Source organism: Buceros rhinoceros, unplaced genomic scaffold (assembly GCF_000710305.1).
Source record: "Buceros rhinoceros silvestris isolate BGI_N320 unplaced genomic scaffold, ASM71030v1 scaffold19093, whole genome shotgun sequence".
NCBI classification, from domain to species: Eukaryota; Metazoa; Chordata; class Aves; order Bucerotiformes; family Bucerotidae; genus Buceros; species Buceros rhinoceros.
The window spans coordinates 68,785-82,762 of NW_010402053.1; the positions used below are offsets into that span (position 1 = coordinate 68,785).

General features: G+C 42.3%; 1 protein-coding gene across 1 annotated transcript in view; it reads right to left on the reverse strand.

Annotated features, from left to right (window-relative positions):
• The window catches only part of MYO5A (myosin VA (heavy chain 12, myoxin)), a gene marked incomplete at its 5' end in the record, with an annotated part of 98,530 nt that overhangs the window by 66,241 nt on the left and 18,311 nt on the right, over positions 1 to 13,978 (reverse strand). Inside the window, 3 exons of the mRNA XM_010132528.1 lie at positions 6,197 to 6,341; positions 11,841 to 12,012; positions 13,455 to 13,565. Coding sequence (XP_010130830.1) covers positions 6,197 to 6,341; positions 11,841 to 12,012; positions 13,455 to 13,565 — 428 coding nt within the window. The remainder of the gene's footprint in view (positions 1 to 6,196; positions 6,342 to 11,840; positions 12,013 to 13,454; positions 13,566 to 13,978) is intronic.

The window sequence follows — 13,978 nt, forward strand, 5'->3', positions numbered from 1 at the left end:
CTTCCCATTGGTTTATTTTGACTACGTGGATCTAACATGCTCTGACCCGACACGTCCCAGCCTTCACAGATGCCACACACTAACAGTTTAGAGAAGTGTTCAGCTGCACCTTGACTCACAACAATAGTTCCCGACTAAGTGGTAAACTAACTCTAGGTAAAATCATTCATTTTTAATAGGCATGAAACATTAGACCAGCAAACCTTGTTACTCAACCACATTTCTAAATATATTTCCAGTTTAACTGGTTTTATAAGCCTAACAGCACTTCTCACTGACATCTTCAGCTGCTGGAGAAAAGAGGATGTTCTGAGCACGGGACCAGGGCCGGCAAACCCAGCGCCTGGAAGCAGCTTGGGCTGATCCGGGCATGGCCACACCACACCATCTCTGCCTTACTTGTCTTCTGTACATGCAGAAATTGATGTACCATTATTAGAGGAAACAAACTTTGGTGAGTGGTTGTAAAGCGCCTGGAACACATGAAGCCTTCCGTGACAGCAAACATCATTATTCGATCTATGTGAGCCGGCACGAAGACTGCTGACCGCTGCAGGGAATGAAGGCATGCAAAATACCAGCGAGTTACCTTCTGCGTACTGGAAACAAACCAGCTTCGGGAGAGCTACCAGGGAGCAACTCATTTAACCGCTTCACCATCAGTTACATACTCTATTCTCACTTATTTTATTGTCGAGCTGGTGCGATCAAGTCATCAGAAACCGGATGAGGATTTCCATTTCAGGGCCTCTAAGCCCTGCTTTTGTCGCCTTGGTGAACTCGCCCAAGCTGCTCTCCCACTCCCCACACCTGCTTCAGTTTATAAATGGAGATAACGATACTGATCTCCTCTGGAGAGGACTCTGAGATCTGCTCGTGGGAAGTGCCAAACGAAGGTGAAATGGAATTGTTACACATCACCTCAGTTCTCTTGAGTCTGTTCCAGCTGCAAACTCAGCCACTCTGAAACACCTCAAGTTCTTAAGCATCCTCCAGTCCTCTTCAACAAGAGCTTGGTAAAAACGTTGTGCAGTACTCTCAAAGCCAGCAGATGTACTTTTTTTTTTTTTAATATTAACAAATCGCACCACTTGCCATTTTAATCGTATTCAGAAAACACAGCTCTTGGCTGGAAAAATGGCAAAAGGTGAAAAGATAATGAATTGACAGTAGCATCTCTCAACACATACAAATGAAGAAAACTGAGGTCAGCAGATGCTGCAAAATCATGACAGACTGCGCTCCAGAGGAGCACGAAGATGAGCCAGCACTATGCAGCTGATTTATCTAGGGATTAGTCAGAGGTCACTCCTGCAATAGTTTAGGAAAGCTCATTGCTTAGCTACCAGCAGGACACCTCACATGAACCCTGGCTTCCAGCTAACCACACTTAACCCTTTCATTGCCTAAAAATAATCACTGCTCAGACACGTAGGTCCCTGATGTTACATCAGGCAGATTACCCCATCTGCTGTCTTGCACCCATAACATCATGAAATGTCAGACCCAAAGGGACAATTCCAAAATCATCTGTTCCCATCAGAAAGGACAATTGCCCTTTCCATTCCAATTTTAACAACAGAGCCCCAGAAGAACCATCTCTTTTCAAGGTAAGTATTTAATTTTAGAAGTCATATGTCAAAGCCCTAAGTCAAAGCAGGCCATTGTATGTGTGTACAGCACCCACGACAGCAGGCTCTCGTTTCGTAACTGGGTGCAGAGCCAAGATGGATTGTGAATCATCCCCCTCCCGACTTCTGCCAGGGGAGAATAGAGTATCCATTTACCAGACATGCTGAAGCAAAGCCACAGCTGATGGAATGTGCGTTTTTACAAGGGGACATCATCTTGGGATGCCTGGGATAACTGGAGACTGCCAGCCAAGGTGCTTTCAAAACACCTACTCAACAGCTCCCCACCAAGCTTCCTTTCCAACAGCAAGCGATAGAAAAAAATCTTCCTGTATCTGAGAGCCATCAGATATATGCCAAAAATCTGACAAAACAGAGAGGCAGCCTGCTTATTAAAGATAATTTAATGAAAAAAGATACATACCGTCACTGAACAAATCATTATGCTTTGCCCAAACAGAAAAAGGAAGACTTTGGAGACTGACATTTTTAAGCATTGTTGTTTTCCGTCCTGGTATTTGTTGAGTTTTACAGGGATCTCATCAGTATGTTTGCACATGTTACTTGCAACTTGCACTTTGCTAGACAACTTTCAGAGGGAGTCTCCAAGTTAATTTATTAAATTGAAAAGCACTGAACTCTGATGTATCTGTCAGTAACAACAAGTAGGATGGAACAAACTAGACCAACAAAGTGTTGATAAAAACTCCACCCATTATCTTCATTACTGCAATATACCCTCTCTAGGCAGGGGAAGCGATTTAGAACTCCTTTCCCTAATAGTGTTAGGAAACCAATCATTTTAAGCCTCATATATTAATGCAACTCTCAAGAGTATAATCACCAGCATCTCCTCTTATTGCAAACCCTACAGTTAAAACTGGCGGCTTCTACTGAGTATGACAAAGAAAATGAGCTGCACCTGCTGATGGTTATGAATCCCACTGAAGTTGTTAAGCTTTCAAATTACTTGCCAACTGGTGCATTCCCTCAACTTTCAAAGATACCACAGGGCGTGACTGTGAACGCTGAACTTTTTTGTTTAATAATTTGGAAATGGTGACTTATGAAAGTGGTGTGCACTGCAGTTCAAAGGGTTCCACACATGCAAACAGCCACATGCTGACATCATGGTTTGTATTTCTGAGACAAAAATCGGTACTTCAGTAACAACTTACGTCCTTTTAAATCACTCGTCTGCCTTAAGCAGGCGTCATCTGCCTGCTCAGATGAAGCAAGCTATCCATGAACAATATGTTGCCTACCCATGAGAAGAGAGAGGCCTCTGACCACAGAGCCCAGCTCCTTACGAAAGCTCAGCTTGTTACTGCTGCTCCTACAGAGCCACAGCAGTGCCCAAGAAGCCCTGTGGCAGGGGAGAGCCCCTCAAGACAGATCCTGAGCCCTCCTGCTGGGACGCGCTCGCAGGTGGATCTCCTCCTGCTCGAACAGACAAAGGGATCTTCTCTGGAACCCTTACACCCGCAGTCTGTCGGACCCAAACCAATAACGTTACTGGTAAGTATGAGGCGGATGCAACCCTAAGTCTAACACAGTTTAAATGCAGTTGTAAAACTAGTTCATTGCTTATTTTGGGCACAGCAGAGGAAAGGTGCTGGAAACAAAGCTGTCAGTCTGTGCAGAGAAGCGGTAGGAGATGGGAGAGACCAAAGGAAAAAGGCACAAAGATACAGATGGGGAGTGAGGAATAGAACAGGAAAGTGGGGGGATGTGGGGTGAGGGAAAAAGAAAAAAAGAGAAGAAATAATAATCCAAAATGAGATTAGTCTTAAAAGAGCTGTGTACATTTTCCTTTGCTGAGAAGACAAGAGGCTACTGAGCAAACAGGAATAAAAAAAAAATTGCAAAATGCAAATATTTATGCAAAAATCTCGTGTACAATCGCTAGCTTTCCTGATTGCTGTCAAGGGGCATTTTCTTTGGCTGAAGAAGACCACAGAGATGACTTAGTTACAACCACACACATGGAAGGAGTTTCTCAGCCACAGCAGACGAAGTAAGGAAGCTGGCAACAAAAAAAAATTCTAAATCATTGAATTATAAATTAACAAAAATACCTAAGGAGTAAATATTTAGAAGAGCTCTCTGAAGCCTTACGGATAGCAGCATCATGACTAATCATTCCGGTGATCATTTAAACATGGAGTTAGGAAAGATCAGAAACAACAGAAAGATAAATCTCACCAAGTACATGCATAAATGCAGATTAATGCCACGTGAGTAACTACCGTATGAATATTCAATGAAATTATTAAAGCGTTAATGAAACAGTCCCCGACAATCTGATTTTAATTTTTAAATAACCAGCCGCAGAAATGTAAATCTGCATACTTTTTCATTATCTTCATTATTTAGGAGTAAAAGATGATTTATTCAGAGTGTAGAAAGTATCACTGAAGTTAAAGGGCAGGACAACTAAGGAATTAGAAACAGCATCAGAAAATGAAATTCAGTGAGCAAACCAAATGACAGGAAAAGTTCTTATAAACAAACAAGCAAAAAAAAAATAGAGAGAAAAGGAAATAAACATTGTGAAACTAAATAAATAACGAAACGTTTACTTCAGTGTAGAGGAATCTTTTTCATTGTCATTGTGCACTGATTTTGCACCTATGAAAGTACTGTCAGTTATTCATAAAAGAATAACAAATTGTTTATAACATTTTGTAGACAGACAAAGGAATTAATTAATTAATGCACAAGGATTATTTAAGATCATTTCCATGCTTACGTAATTCCTCATCATTTGTTTCAAAAAGGAACTTCTGCTGCATCTTATTTGTTGTTATTCAGGACAGCAGAATTGCTGGAGGGCACAGCCAGAGCTGAAGAGTAGGCGATTAACACAAAAAAGAAAAACCACAGCCGAAACTCTCGCCAAAATCTCAGCCGCAGTCCTCCTCTGGCAGCAGAGAATGCAGATGGTGGCGGATACAGTGCTCCACCGCACACGCGTCAGCTGGCAAGCCCACAGAACACGGGCAATCCAGCGATTTGGAATTTCAACCCAGGTAAGAGGTTAAGCCCGCTTCAGACAGCGGTTGGAGAGAGGTTCCCCTCAAACCCCTTACTTCCACCTGCTAACATTGAGGACAAAACTTCTGGGAATCTGGATTACATCCATCACTGACATATAATCGCAGGCCACTGTACGGTGCCTCAGATGTAAAATAAGGCTATTAAATTCTTATTCTGTAGAGCTTTTAGAGGGGCTTGAGTAGCACGTCTGTTCAAAACAACAGCGATCTAGATCTGTCAAACAAGTGATCTCGACTGAAAGGGCCACACCGCAGACGCGACTGTCAAAACACCGTTTTGCTTGGTGTTCCCATACCGGATGATAGGTCTATTTTCTCAGCAGAAAGGACGCAAGGCGAGTCCCTGTGCCACTGAGCAGTGCAGGCGCAGGGCATCTGTGAAACACTGGCTATTTCGCGATTACCCGAAGTCACGAAACGTTGTGCTGTACCATCCCGCCTTCTTCCGAAATTTCCTATTACACGGCTATCACGAATCACTGCATACCCACACGCAGCTGACTAACTTCAGGGCATACGGCGTGTTTTATTCATTCTAGCTCTCGCATGGACTCCTAAACGAATCGGGAGCAAATTTCAAAGATGAGCATTTTATTGTCTTCAGCCCATTCACCTGCTGCCTCCGCCTCCCGCAGTACAGCTTGAGGACTGCAGCAATTAATCCAGAGATCTGCCACTGGTTTACTTGATTAATTTGACCATGGGCTAAAAAGACAGGAAAACTCTATGAAGGGCTTGCAGCTCATCAGTGAGAACACCACGGACCATCTTGTTAACCAAAGCCCACTTTTGGTAAGCCAAAAAATCTCCATCCTAGAAATCAAATATTTCAAAAGCTCCTCAAATTGGCAGGCTCTTGGGGTGAAGGGGAAGAAGCCTGTAACTTGTTAGCCACTCTCCTTGGGTAACAAGTTCATTTTCATGCAAAATTTAGAGAAATGAGGATTTTCTGCCCAGCTGTTACAGTGTCCTCAGAGACACTGTTTTCAAGCACTCTGCAACTGTCCCTGGGCTCCCTCTTAATTCCACTCAGCGACAACCACAGGCAGATTACGTAGCTGGGACTTTACCGACATGACCAGGAGCCTATAATAGCACACATAAGCCGAGTGATTTTTTTTTTTTTCTGTCAGTATTACATATAAATACAAAACAGTTAAGAATCTGGCACTTTTATCTTTAAAAATCCACCGATTATTATAAAGTATCTCCACAGTTTGCTAATCAACTTAAAACAACATAATCTTATATAGTGCTGGACTAATTTTAGACCTAAATACTGATGAAGTCCATGGTTATTCCTGTTACCGTCAGTGGCCACGATCACCACGGCATTTACTGTTTGTTAACTTGAGCAACTTATCCTTCTGTGAAATGTACTGGACAAAAAACAGATCATGCAAAATACTTCAAGAGCTATAAATTTAAGAGGAGGCCATAGGACAGAAATTTTAAGTCGTATTTCTTTTTGAAAAACAGTTAATTAAAGATTTGTGGTCTACAAACCTGGCCATCTGCTTATATGCTTCTTCAGCCACCGCAAAGATATGTGGATCCATGTCCCCCATATTCTGGCCACTGTAGGCATTGATGATATCCTCGCCATAGATCGGCAGTTGTTCATAAGGATTTATGGCCACTAAGACGATTCCTACATGGGAAATGAAACAAAAGGAATTATTAACAGCTGTTTCAAAATAAAACAAACCAAAGAATGGCGCTAACACCAACTATTGTTCTAACCTTCCTAGGAATACTAACTAGAGAAGAATAAGGATCTGATATTACTGACTTCAACAGGTATTTATTCTGAACACAGATTCGTGTTCAAAGATTATCAGAGGAGTTTACTTCTACTCTGTTTTCGGAAACACAGCAAGGACAACTTTTTACTTTTTCTCTCTGTCTGCCTTTTCTAAAGCCAGTACGCACAAAACAACCAGATTCAGAGCGTGTCAACTGGAAATACTGCCCGCTGGTACGGCGTGGAGTCAACCGGGACACGTGCATTGAACATCCCTGTGCTTTACCATGAATTACAGATAACGTGATTTGAGAATTGTAACTGCTACGTGGCTTCGCGGACTGCCAGTTTGGATATGTGGAGTGCGTTAACCCTTCAGCTGTTTTGCTGTGCCCAGGAATAACAACTTCAGGGGGTTGCAACAAGGAACAAAGCAGAGTCATGGTGTAATTTGGATTGCAGGGCATCTCTGCCAGTCAGGCAGGACAGTCTCCTGCTCAAAGGGATCAAACAAAATACACGTAGACATATTTCACTGTGCTGATACACAGCAGAACAGTCATGTTAGGAAATCAAGTAATTACAACTGTAGAAAGCACCATAAAAACCTCACCTGACACATCCGTGTGTTTAATTACTTACACTTTCCATTCTCCAGTTTTCCCATCCCAATTAAACACACATGTACCTTTTTCAAAACCACTCATTACTATAGCATTTCTAAACTCGTGCCATCCTTTCACTCTCCACACTCCATACATCCTTCCTAGACACAAAGTGAGATCTCAAATGCTTTTGGTATCATTTTCTTTTTCATGAGGAACGAGGATTGCTCTGCCCCAGGAATGATTTGACAAAGATGACTTCTACCTTTTTCTCCTGCAGCATTTACAGTGGGTAGGGAACGCTTATTTGCTCCGTGCAGGGCTGAAAACACTGACCACTGCCACGTGAGGCCAAGCCACGTGAGACAAACTGTCCTCTTGACATGGCAATTCCTCCTCATCTTGACAATGTGATAAGGGGGAAAAAAAAAACCAAAACAAATCTCTAATTTTAACTGTGGCCATTTTGAATATAGGATTTCTTCTTATATATATATTTTGGTGCCTAAAAGCAACGATGCAGGTGCAGACGGCTGCACAGTGACTATAGCAAGCAAGCTACACATGCTCCTTGGACAAACCATCCCTGAAGAACCTACACCAGAAACATTTCCACAGCACACACCTCGCTTCTGAATTTACTCAGAAATTCCTATGTGCACACGCAGACTTCCTCAGTGCAGATGCCAGCCCTGTGCAGATTACAGTGTTGTGATGTCTATCTAAGAGATTTTCCACGGAAAAGCTGGGAGAAGGGAAGTGAAAGCATCTACAGTCCGGCACTGCTGCTAGGAGCATCATCCCACTTTTACATCGTCGTTCACTTCCAGCCCAAGCACAAACCATGGCAAAACCATTAAACAACAATAGATATCTTTCATGAAGTCATCTGAGAGATCGAGACCTATTTCTTCAAACATATGGCAAGTTTTACAACTAGACACACCCCTGTAAGTAGGGTCAGTGTCTCTCCTTCAACCGTGACTTCACTGAAACGACTCAGGAGCTGAAGCGAAAAGTCCCTGTCACAATTGACGCCAAACTTTAATGCTATAGCCACCAGCCAAGAAATAAGTGAGGGCTTAGGACCTCAGTACTAAAAGACTCAAGGAATATTTTTGACGTTAGATTTTAACATTTGCTCTTTGTGACTGTGAAAAAGTAGTAAAAAGTTAAGGCCGCGCTGCCAAGCCGAGCCTCCCAGGCTCACAAGGCTAATCAAAGAGCCATTGAAAAAAAAGCTGTGCAAGGCTTCAGACAATTCCCTCCTGCTTTCGGCTACACTGGCGAAAACAAACCCTTGAGTTCAAAACAAGCAGCCCCATGACAAGTCTCCAGCCTATTAAATCACTTAACTTCAATAGCAATCTGTAAAATCCACAAGCAATTACCATCTGGAAATATCCAAACCGAGTTAGGCGTTATATGCTTTCTATGGAACTTCTAAATTAGATTTCTGTGTGTTTTCATTCCTACAATTATACTAAATTGATCTCTGGCTACTTGTTTTGCCAATCTTCTTATATATACACAAAATAAGTGTACCTAGTGCTTTTATCTTGAAGATATTCACTCATCTGCAGACAAACTGGATTCTAACATAAATAATATATTAATTTAAATTACTAAAGGGGTATTCAGTAAGTTTTCATCACAGTCACAGCAGTTTTCCTACGCAGGCATTCAAATTCTCCTTTGTAACTTTTCAACTTCCTTCATCAATTCTTCATTTCATATTCCCGACAGTAAAGCACAGTTATAAATCAGCTCTAAATTGCTGGTGAAAGGCTGACTGGAAATTAAGAAATCAGGAGGTTTTCTGTTTAAAAAGTTGAATTACTTCAAAGTGAACTTTTAAAGAATTTCGTATCCATTTGGTATATTACTAAGATGGCATGGTTGAATTCATTCCTAGGGCCATGGACATCCGTCTGCCCCACTTCTAGTTCTGCTGGTTAAGAATAATGTTACCATAATCCTCTGTGGACTAAAATGTTTTTAAACTCCTTCAGGCTAAATCCGCTGGGTTAGCTCAAACCACCTTCATGCTGTGTTTAAACTAACCTGGCTAACGTGTGAGTCAGCGTAAGGAGGCAGACGCCGTTCCTTCCGCAGGCAGAGCTCCGAGGCAATAATCTCTGCCGAGCGGAAGTGACTTGTACTCAGGATGGGAACTGATAGGGTGGTTTGAAAAGTGCATGGCTGTGCCCAAAGGACCAGGCTTTAAAAGGCCGACATGCCAACTTTATTTTCCTTAGCTTATAACATAATGTATGTATGCCTACACCCCAAGGTAACAAATCCACAGCAGACTGCATTCCTCAGGTCACCAGGTAGCATTAAACCTCCCTCACCCGCACTGTGACCACCACAAACTCCCACGGTACTGGATCCCCATGTTTCTAATAAACCCACGCGCAGTTCCCAGAATCACCACTTGACTCTTGTTTGGAAGCAAACCAGCTGACCAGCCTCCGCTATCCCAGGCCCCTTGGCAGACCCATGCACGAAGAGCTAAAGGCCCTCCAGCCCTATGAGAAACTACAAAACCAGCCAAACCCACAACTAAAGCTGCACTAGGGAAAACATGTTGTTTTCCCAAACACAGCAAACCAAAACTAGCAGACAGCACATTCCTTTTGAAGCCTCTTAAACAACGCTAAACACAGAGCATGTTTGCAAGCAGCTGAAACACAAACTGGGCAGGCTGTCTTACTGGAGGGGCATGGTGGTATCAGTAGGCACAGGACATAACTCCCTTACAAGCTCAGGCCATGAGACTCCAGTTACACAAAAGCCCTTTCACTAAACATTCGCCCATCAAGAGCTTTGTCGTGGGGGCATTACAGAGAGAAACACAGATAACGTCTACAACTGGGGGAACCGAGTGACTTCCCAGTGCCGAGACCAGGACGTGCATCCTCAGCAGGGGTTGCCCAGAGAGGCTGTGGTATCTCCATCATTGGAGATACTCAAATACTCAGATACTTGGACTTGTCCAAGCCCTCAGCAACCTGATCTGGTCAGACCTGTTGTAAGTAGGGAGCGCCACTGAATACTTCCAGAGGTCTCTTCCAACCTCAATTATTCTGTGCCTCTAGTCATGCTCTGACTACATGATGGGGTGAGCTGTGGGTACGAATCACCTCCCACTCCTACAGGAACGAAGGCTAGCTGCAAGCAGAGGGTGCAAAGTCTGATTCAGTCCCCGTGGTCTGGACACCGCTGAGAGCAGGACTTGGGAGCAAATGCACACTGCTGAGCATCTGGCAGATTAGGAGCAGCTGGAGGAGCAAGATGTGGCAGGACATTAATGCCTGCAGTCTGTCCATCACAACATGTTTAATGTTCTGGTTGCCTCAGCTCTCCATACCCATCACCACGCGTGGAACTAGAACGGTGACCAGAAGAGGGAAAACCTGACCCTTGGCATATTCCATATGCAGGCCAGGACAGGACAAGGTCTTCATCCGCAAAAGACAAATTCCTGCTTCAGACGCTGCAGCCATCTGTCAAGGGCCACCTTGCAACATGACGACCCTACTCTACATTTGCAAAACAGTGCTAAGTACAATGAAATTACAAACAGCAAGTCTAATAATATATGACAACTTCAAGAGGGCTCAGTATGCTCTGGCTTGCAATACCAAGAACTGGGACTGTCCTGCAAAAGTCTCAAAAGAAACAAAGTTAAATTGTATATTAAAAAAATAAATGAAGGAGCATGTTTTCTGCTGGCATAAACCGGGCTACAATGGAAATGCAAGTTCACGTATTGGAAAAACGTGTCTTTGCCTTAATCAGACACCTACAAGTAGGAAATTTTCAATATCTGGTTTCTAGCAATCACATCTCCATATTATGTTTTGTTTCATCCATCTTAAAATGTAGAAAAATCCACTCACGACAAACTGTTTCTTAGGCACCAGCACAACGTCCAAAGAACAGATAAACTAGAGAAGTATTTGAAAAATGCACAAAGTTTATGTATATTGACAGGTTATATTAAAAGTTAGCAATGTATTTTGACTAAACGCTGAGATTTAAAAGAAACACATGCACACAGAGAAAAAAGCCCAGCACATGAAATCTGAATTTCAAGCCTAAAGTATCTCACCACGTTTCTTTAAAATAGACCTCTCAACAGCAATTTTACACTTCTGATGAAGTGATCGTTAACATAACCTCCCCTCATTCTGACCATCTGAAATAACACAGGCAACTACACGCCGGGTAAATTCTACCGTGAGTTAAACGGTATTTTTAAACCCAAGATTGTTCCTAACTGTGATCGGACAAGCTTTGGCTCACACCCTGTTAAAAATTCACTCCTACAGTTCCAGTGATTGCAAAATATGAAAAAGAAAATAAACTGGTATCTTCCGTACAGAGCTGGAGGAGCTCAGTGCAGAGGCAGGCAGTCACAGCTGGGCAATAAATCCAGCAAGGCCAGCCTCCTGCATCTGCACAGCGAAGCCTTCTCAGGCCCATGCCTATCTAAGCAAGCCTAAACAGAAGAGCAACCAGCCAGAAATCCCACTGGCAAGGGAATGCTCATTTTAGAAATGGAGTCCATGGGGCAGCTAGAGAAACTCACAGAGAAGTCAATTTTCTCCAAACCTTAGTAATTTCAAGTCTCTCGATGCACTTAACCACAAACACAGGCACTTTGGAAAGAACAGCCCAACACGCCCTATCATTCAACGACTTTGAGTTAAAGGCAGACATATCAATAATCAACTTTCCTTTCCCTGTCTAGGGCATTGTCTGTAAAGGTTACGTTTGAAAAGACAGTACTTGCCACAGTAGGTATAGATTAGTTTAGAGTCTATAAATCGAACTTTGAGGTTGTGCAGAACGGCAGGTTCATGGAGATAACTGAGCGCTGTGAGGTCGTTTTCACCAACAAGTATGTCAGGGTTTCGCAAGGGTGGGAGCTCCTTCGTCTTTGGATCGAGGCAATATTCTAGGTCCTGAAAATCAAATGGAAACACATGTTGGAAGAATTGGTGTTTGGGTTTCCTCATTCAGCCCCTCCAACCACTCTTCCCAGCAAAACATGCCTACGTTGAACAAACACAATCTCCAAAACCATCATTTAAAATTTCCCAAAAGCGTTTCTATATGCATAACAAGCAACCCAACAGAGACAGCATCTTTTTAGAGTATTACTTAAGCAAAACCCTTGCTTTTGCTACCAAATCATGTATTAAATAAACCAAATTACATTATATCATAAACCTAACCAGTTTTTCTATATTATTTTCCACTTGAGTGGAACAGACAGAGGAAGCGGATTCCCACCAGTCTCCAGCCACCTTCATACCGAGTAATACAACAACAGAATGTTGGCAGAACGCCCAGAAGAACACACAAACTGAAAAAACGCTACCTACAACTTTGGCAGATATAAATTAATCTCCAGTACAGACGTTTTAATTGTATCAGTCTCTAGATCTAAAGCCACGTTTTTTACCTGCCCTTTCCTTGTGCCCACACAATGTGAATTAACTGGCAAACGCCCCCATTCCACTACAGGCAATGTGCAAGTGTGCAGCATCACCACACAGCCTGGAACATCTGGGGCAAAAATTCATCTTCTCAGAGCAAAAAGGTTGTACTCAGCTTGCCATGTAAGAAATGTGAGTCATAAATTCGTTCATGAAAGATACTTTATTTGGAACCCGTTCTATATATAGATATGGGATCTGTTCTTGTTACTTCCTTGCTATGTGGGCCTCTGTGAAAGTAGGGTCTAAGCTACCCACTGGTAAGAAACAAAGAAATTAAAAATAACGATTTGACCAACTGCAGTAAAACATTATTCTCCATTAGAAGATCTGAGGAACCACCATCATTATAAATTAAAATTAAATTATCATTTAAATGAACTGGTCTTCACTTAGAAGAATGTGAGTTTTTTTAGACATGGCATTGTTTCTCTGCACCATACACAGCATCATTTTGTCACGCCCTTAATCCTTGCCCCTTTTTATCTTTATTAATCTTCTCATGGTTATGCCTGACTTAAAAGCCACATTTTTTTCTGGTAACACTCTTCTCCTAGCAACACTGTTCTTCCTGGAATAACAAACCAGGGTTATAGGTTTAACAGTGTAAGCAGAAAAAGATGATGCAACTGAACATAATACGCAGTTGGATAAAAGCTACATTTTTTAAAGTTTTATTTATTTTAAAATCAGACAAAATGGAATTTTGTAACTGAGCGGTATAGTTTATTACACCAAAAAGCTACAGCTGGAAGCCAGTGGAGAAGATGAACTGCACATCCACACACAGGGCTGTATTTGACAGCACAGCTTCCTGCGTTAGACACCTCAGTCTCCAGCCAATGCACCATCAGACACAGCAAGGTCCCAACAACAGTCAGCTTACGAACCGTACGCAGACCTACCTTGCCCGCTTCAAGGCGGAGCTGGAGGACTTTATCCCCAGGTTTATAATCTTTGAGAAGTTCTGCTGACTTCCAGACCTCCTCCGAATCAGGGATCCAAACCCTGGCATACTGCAACACAACAGCAAAAGACCAGTGACTTCTTGTTGTAATAATCAATATATGTGACACCAAAACCATTTTTTTCTTTTTTAAATAGTTGCTTAACAGCCAATCCCTTAAGCCAGAGAGAAGTTAATTAGTATGTCTGAGGTGAATAACTTGTTCTTTTGATAAAAAGCTACATGAGCTTAACTTTATTGCCTACACTGAAAGAAAAGGTCACTTCCCATGCAAAATAATGTTCCAAGACACACATTCAATACTGAAAATACACAAAGAATAAAATCTGTATTTTCAGGGAGATCAAAAATTTGGCTATTAAAAAAATTACTTGGAGTAACTCTTCAGAGCAGGTTCTAAATGTGTTTGCAGCATAACATTATATAGCGCTTTTTTTGCCTCTTCCCCCCCACCCCCACCCC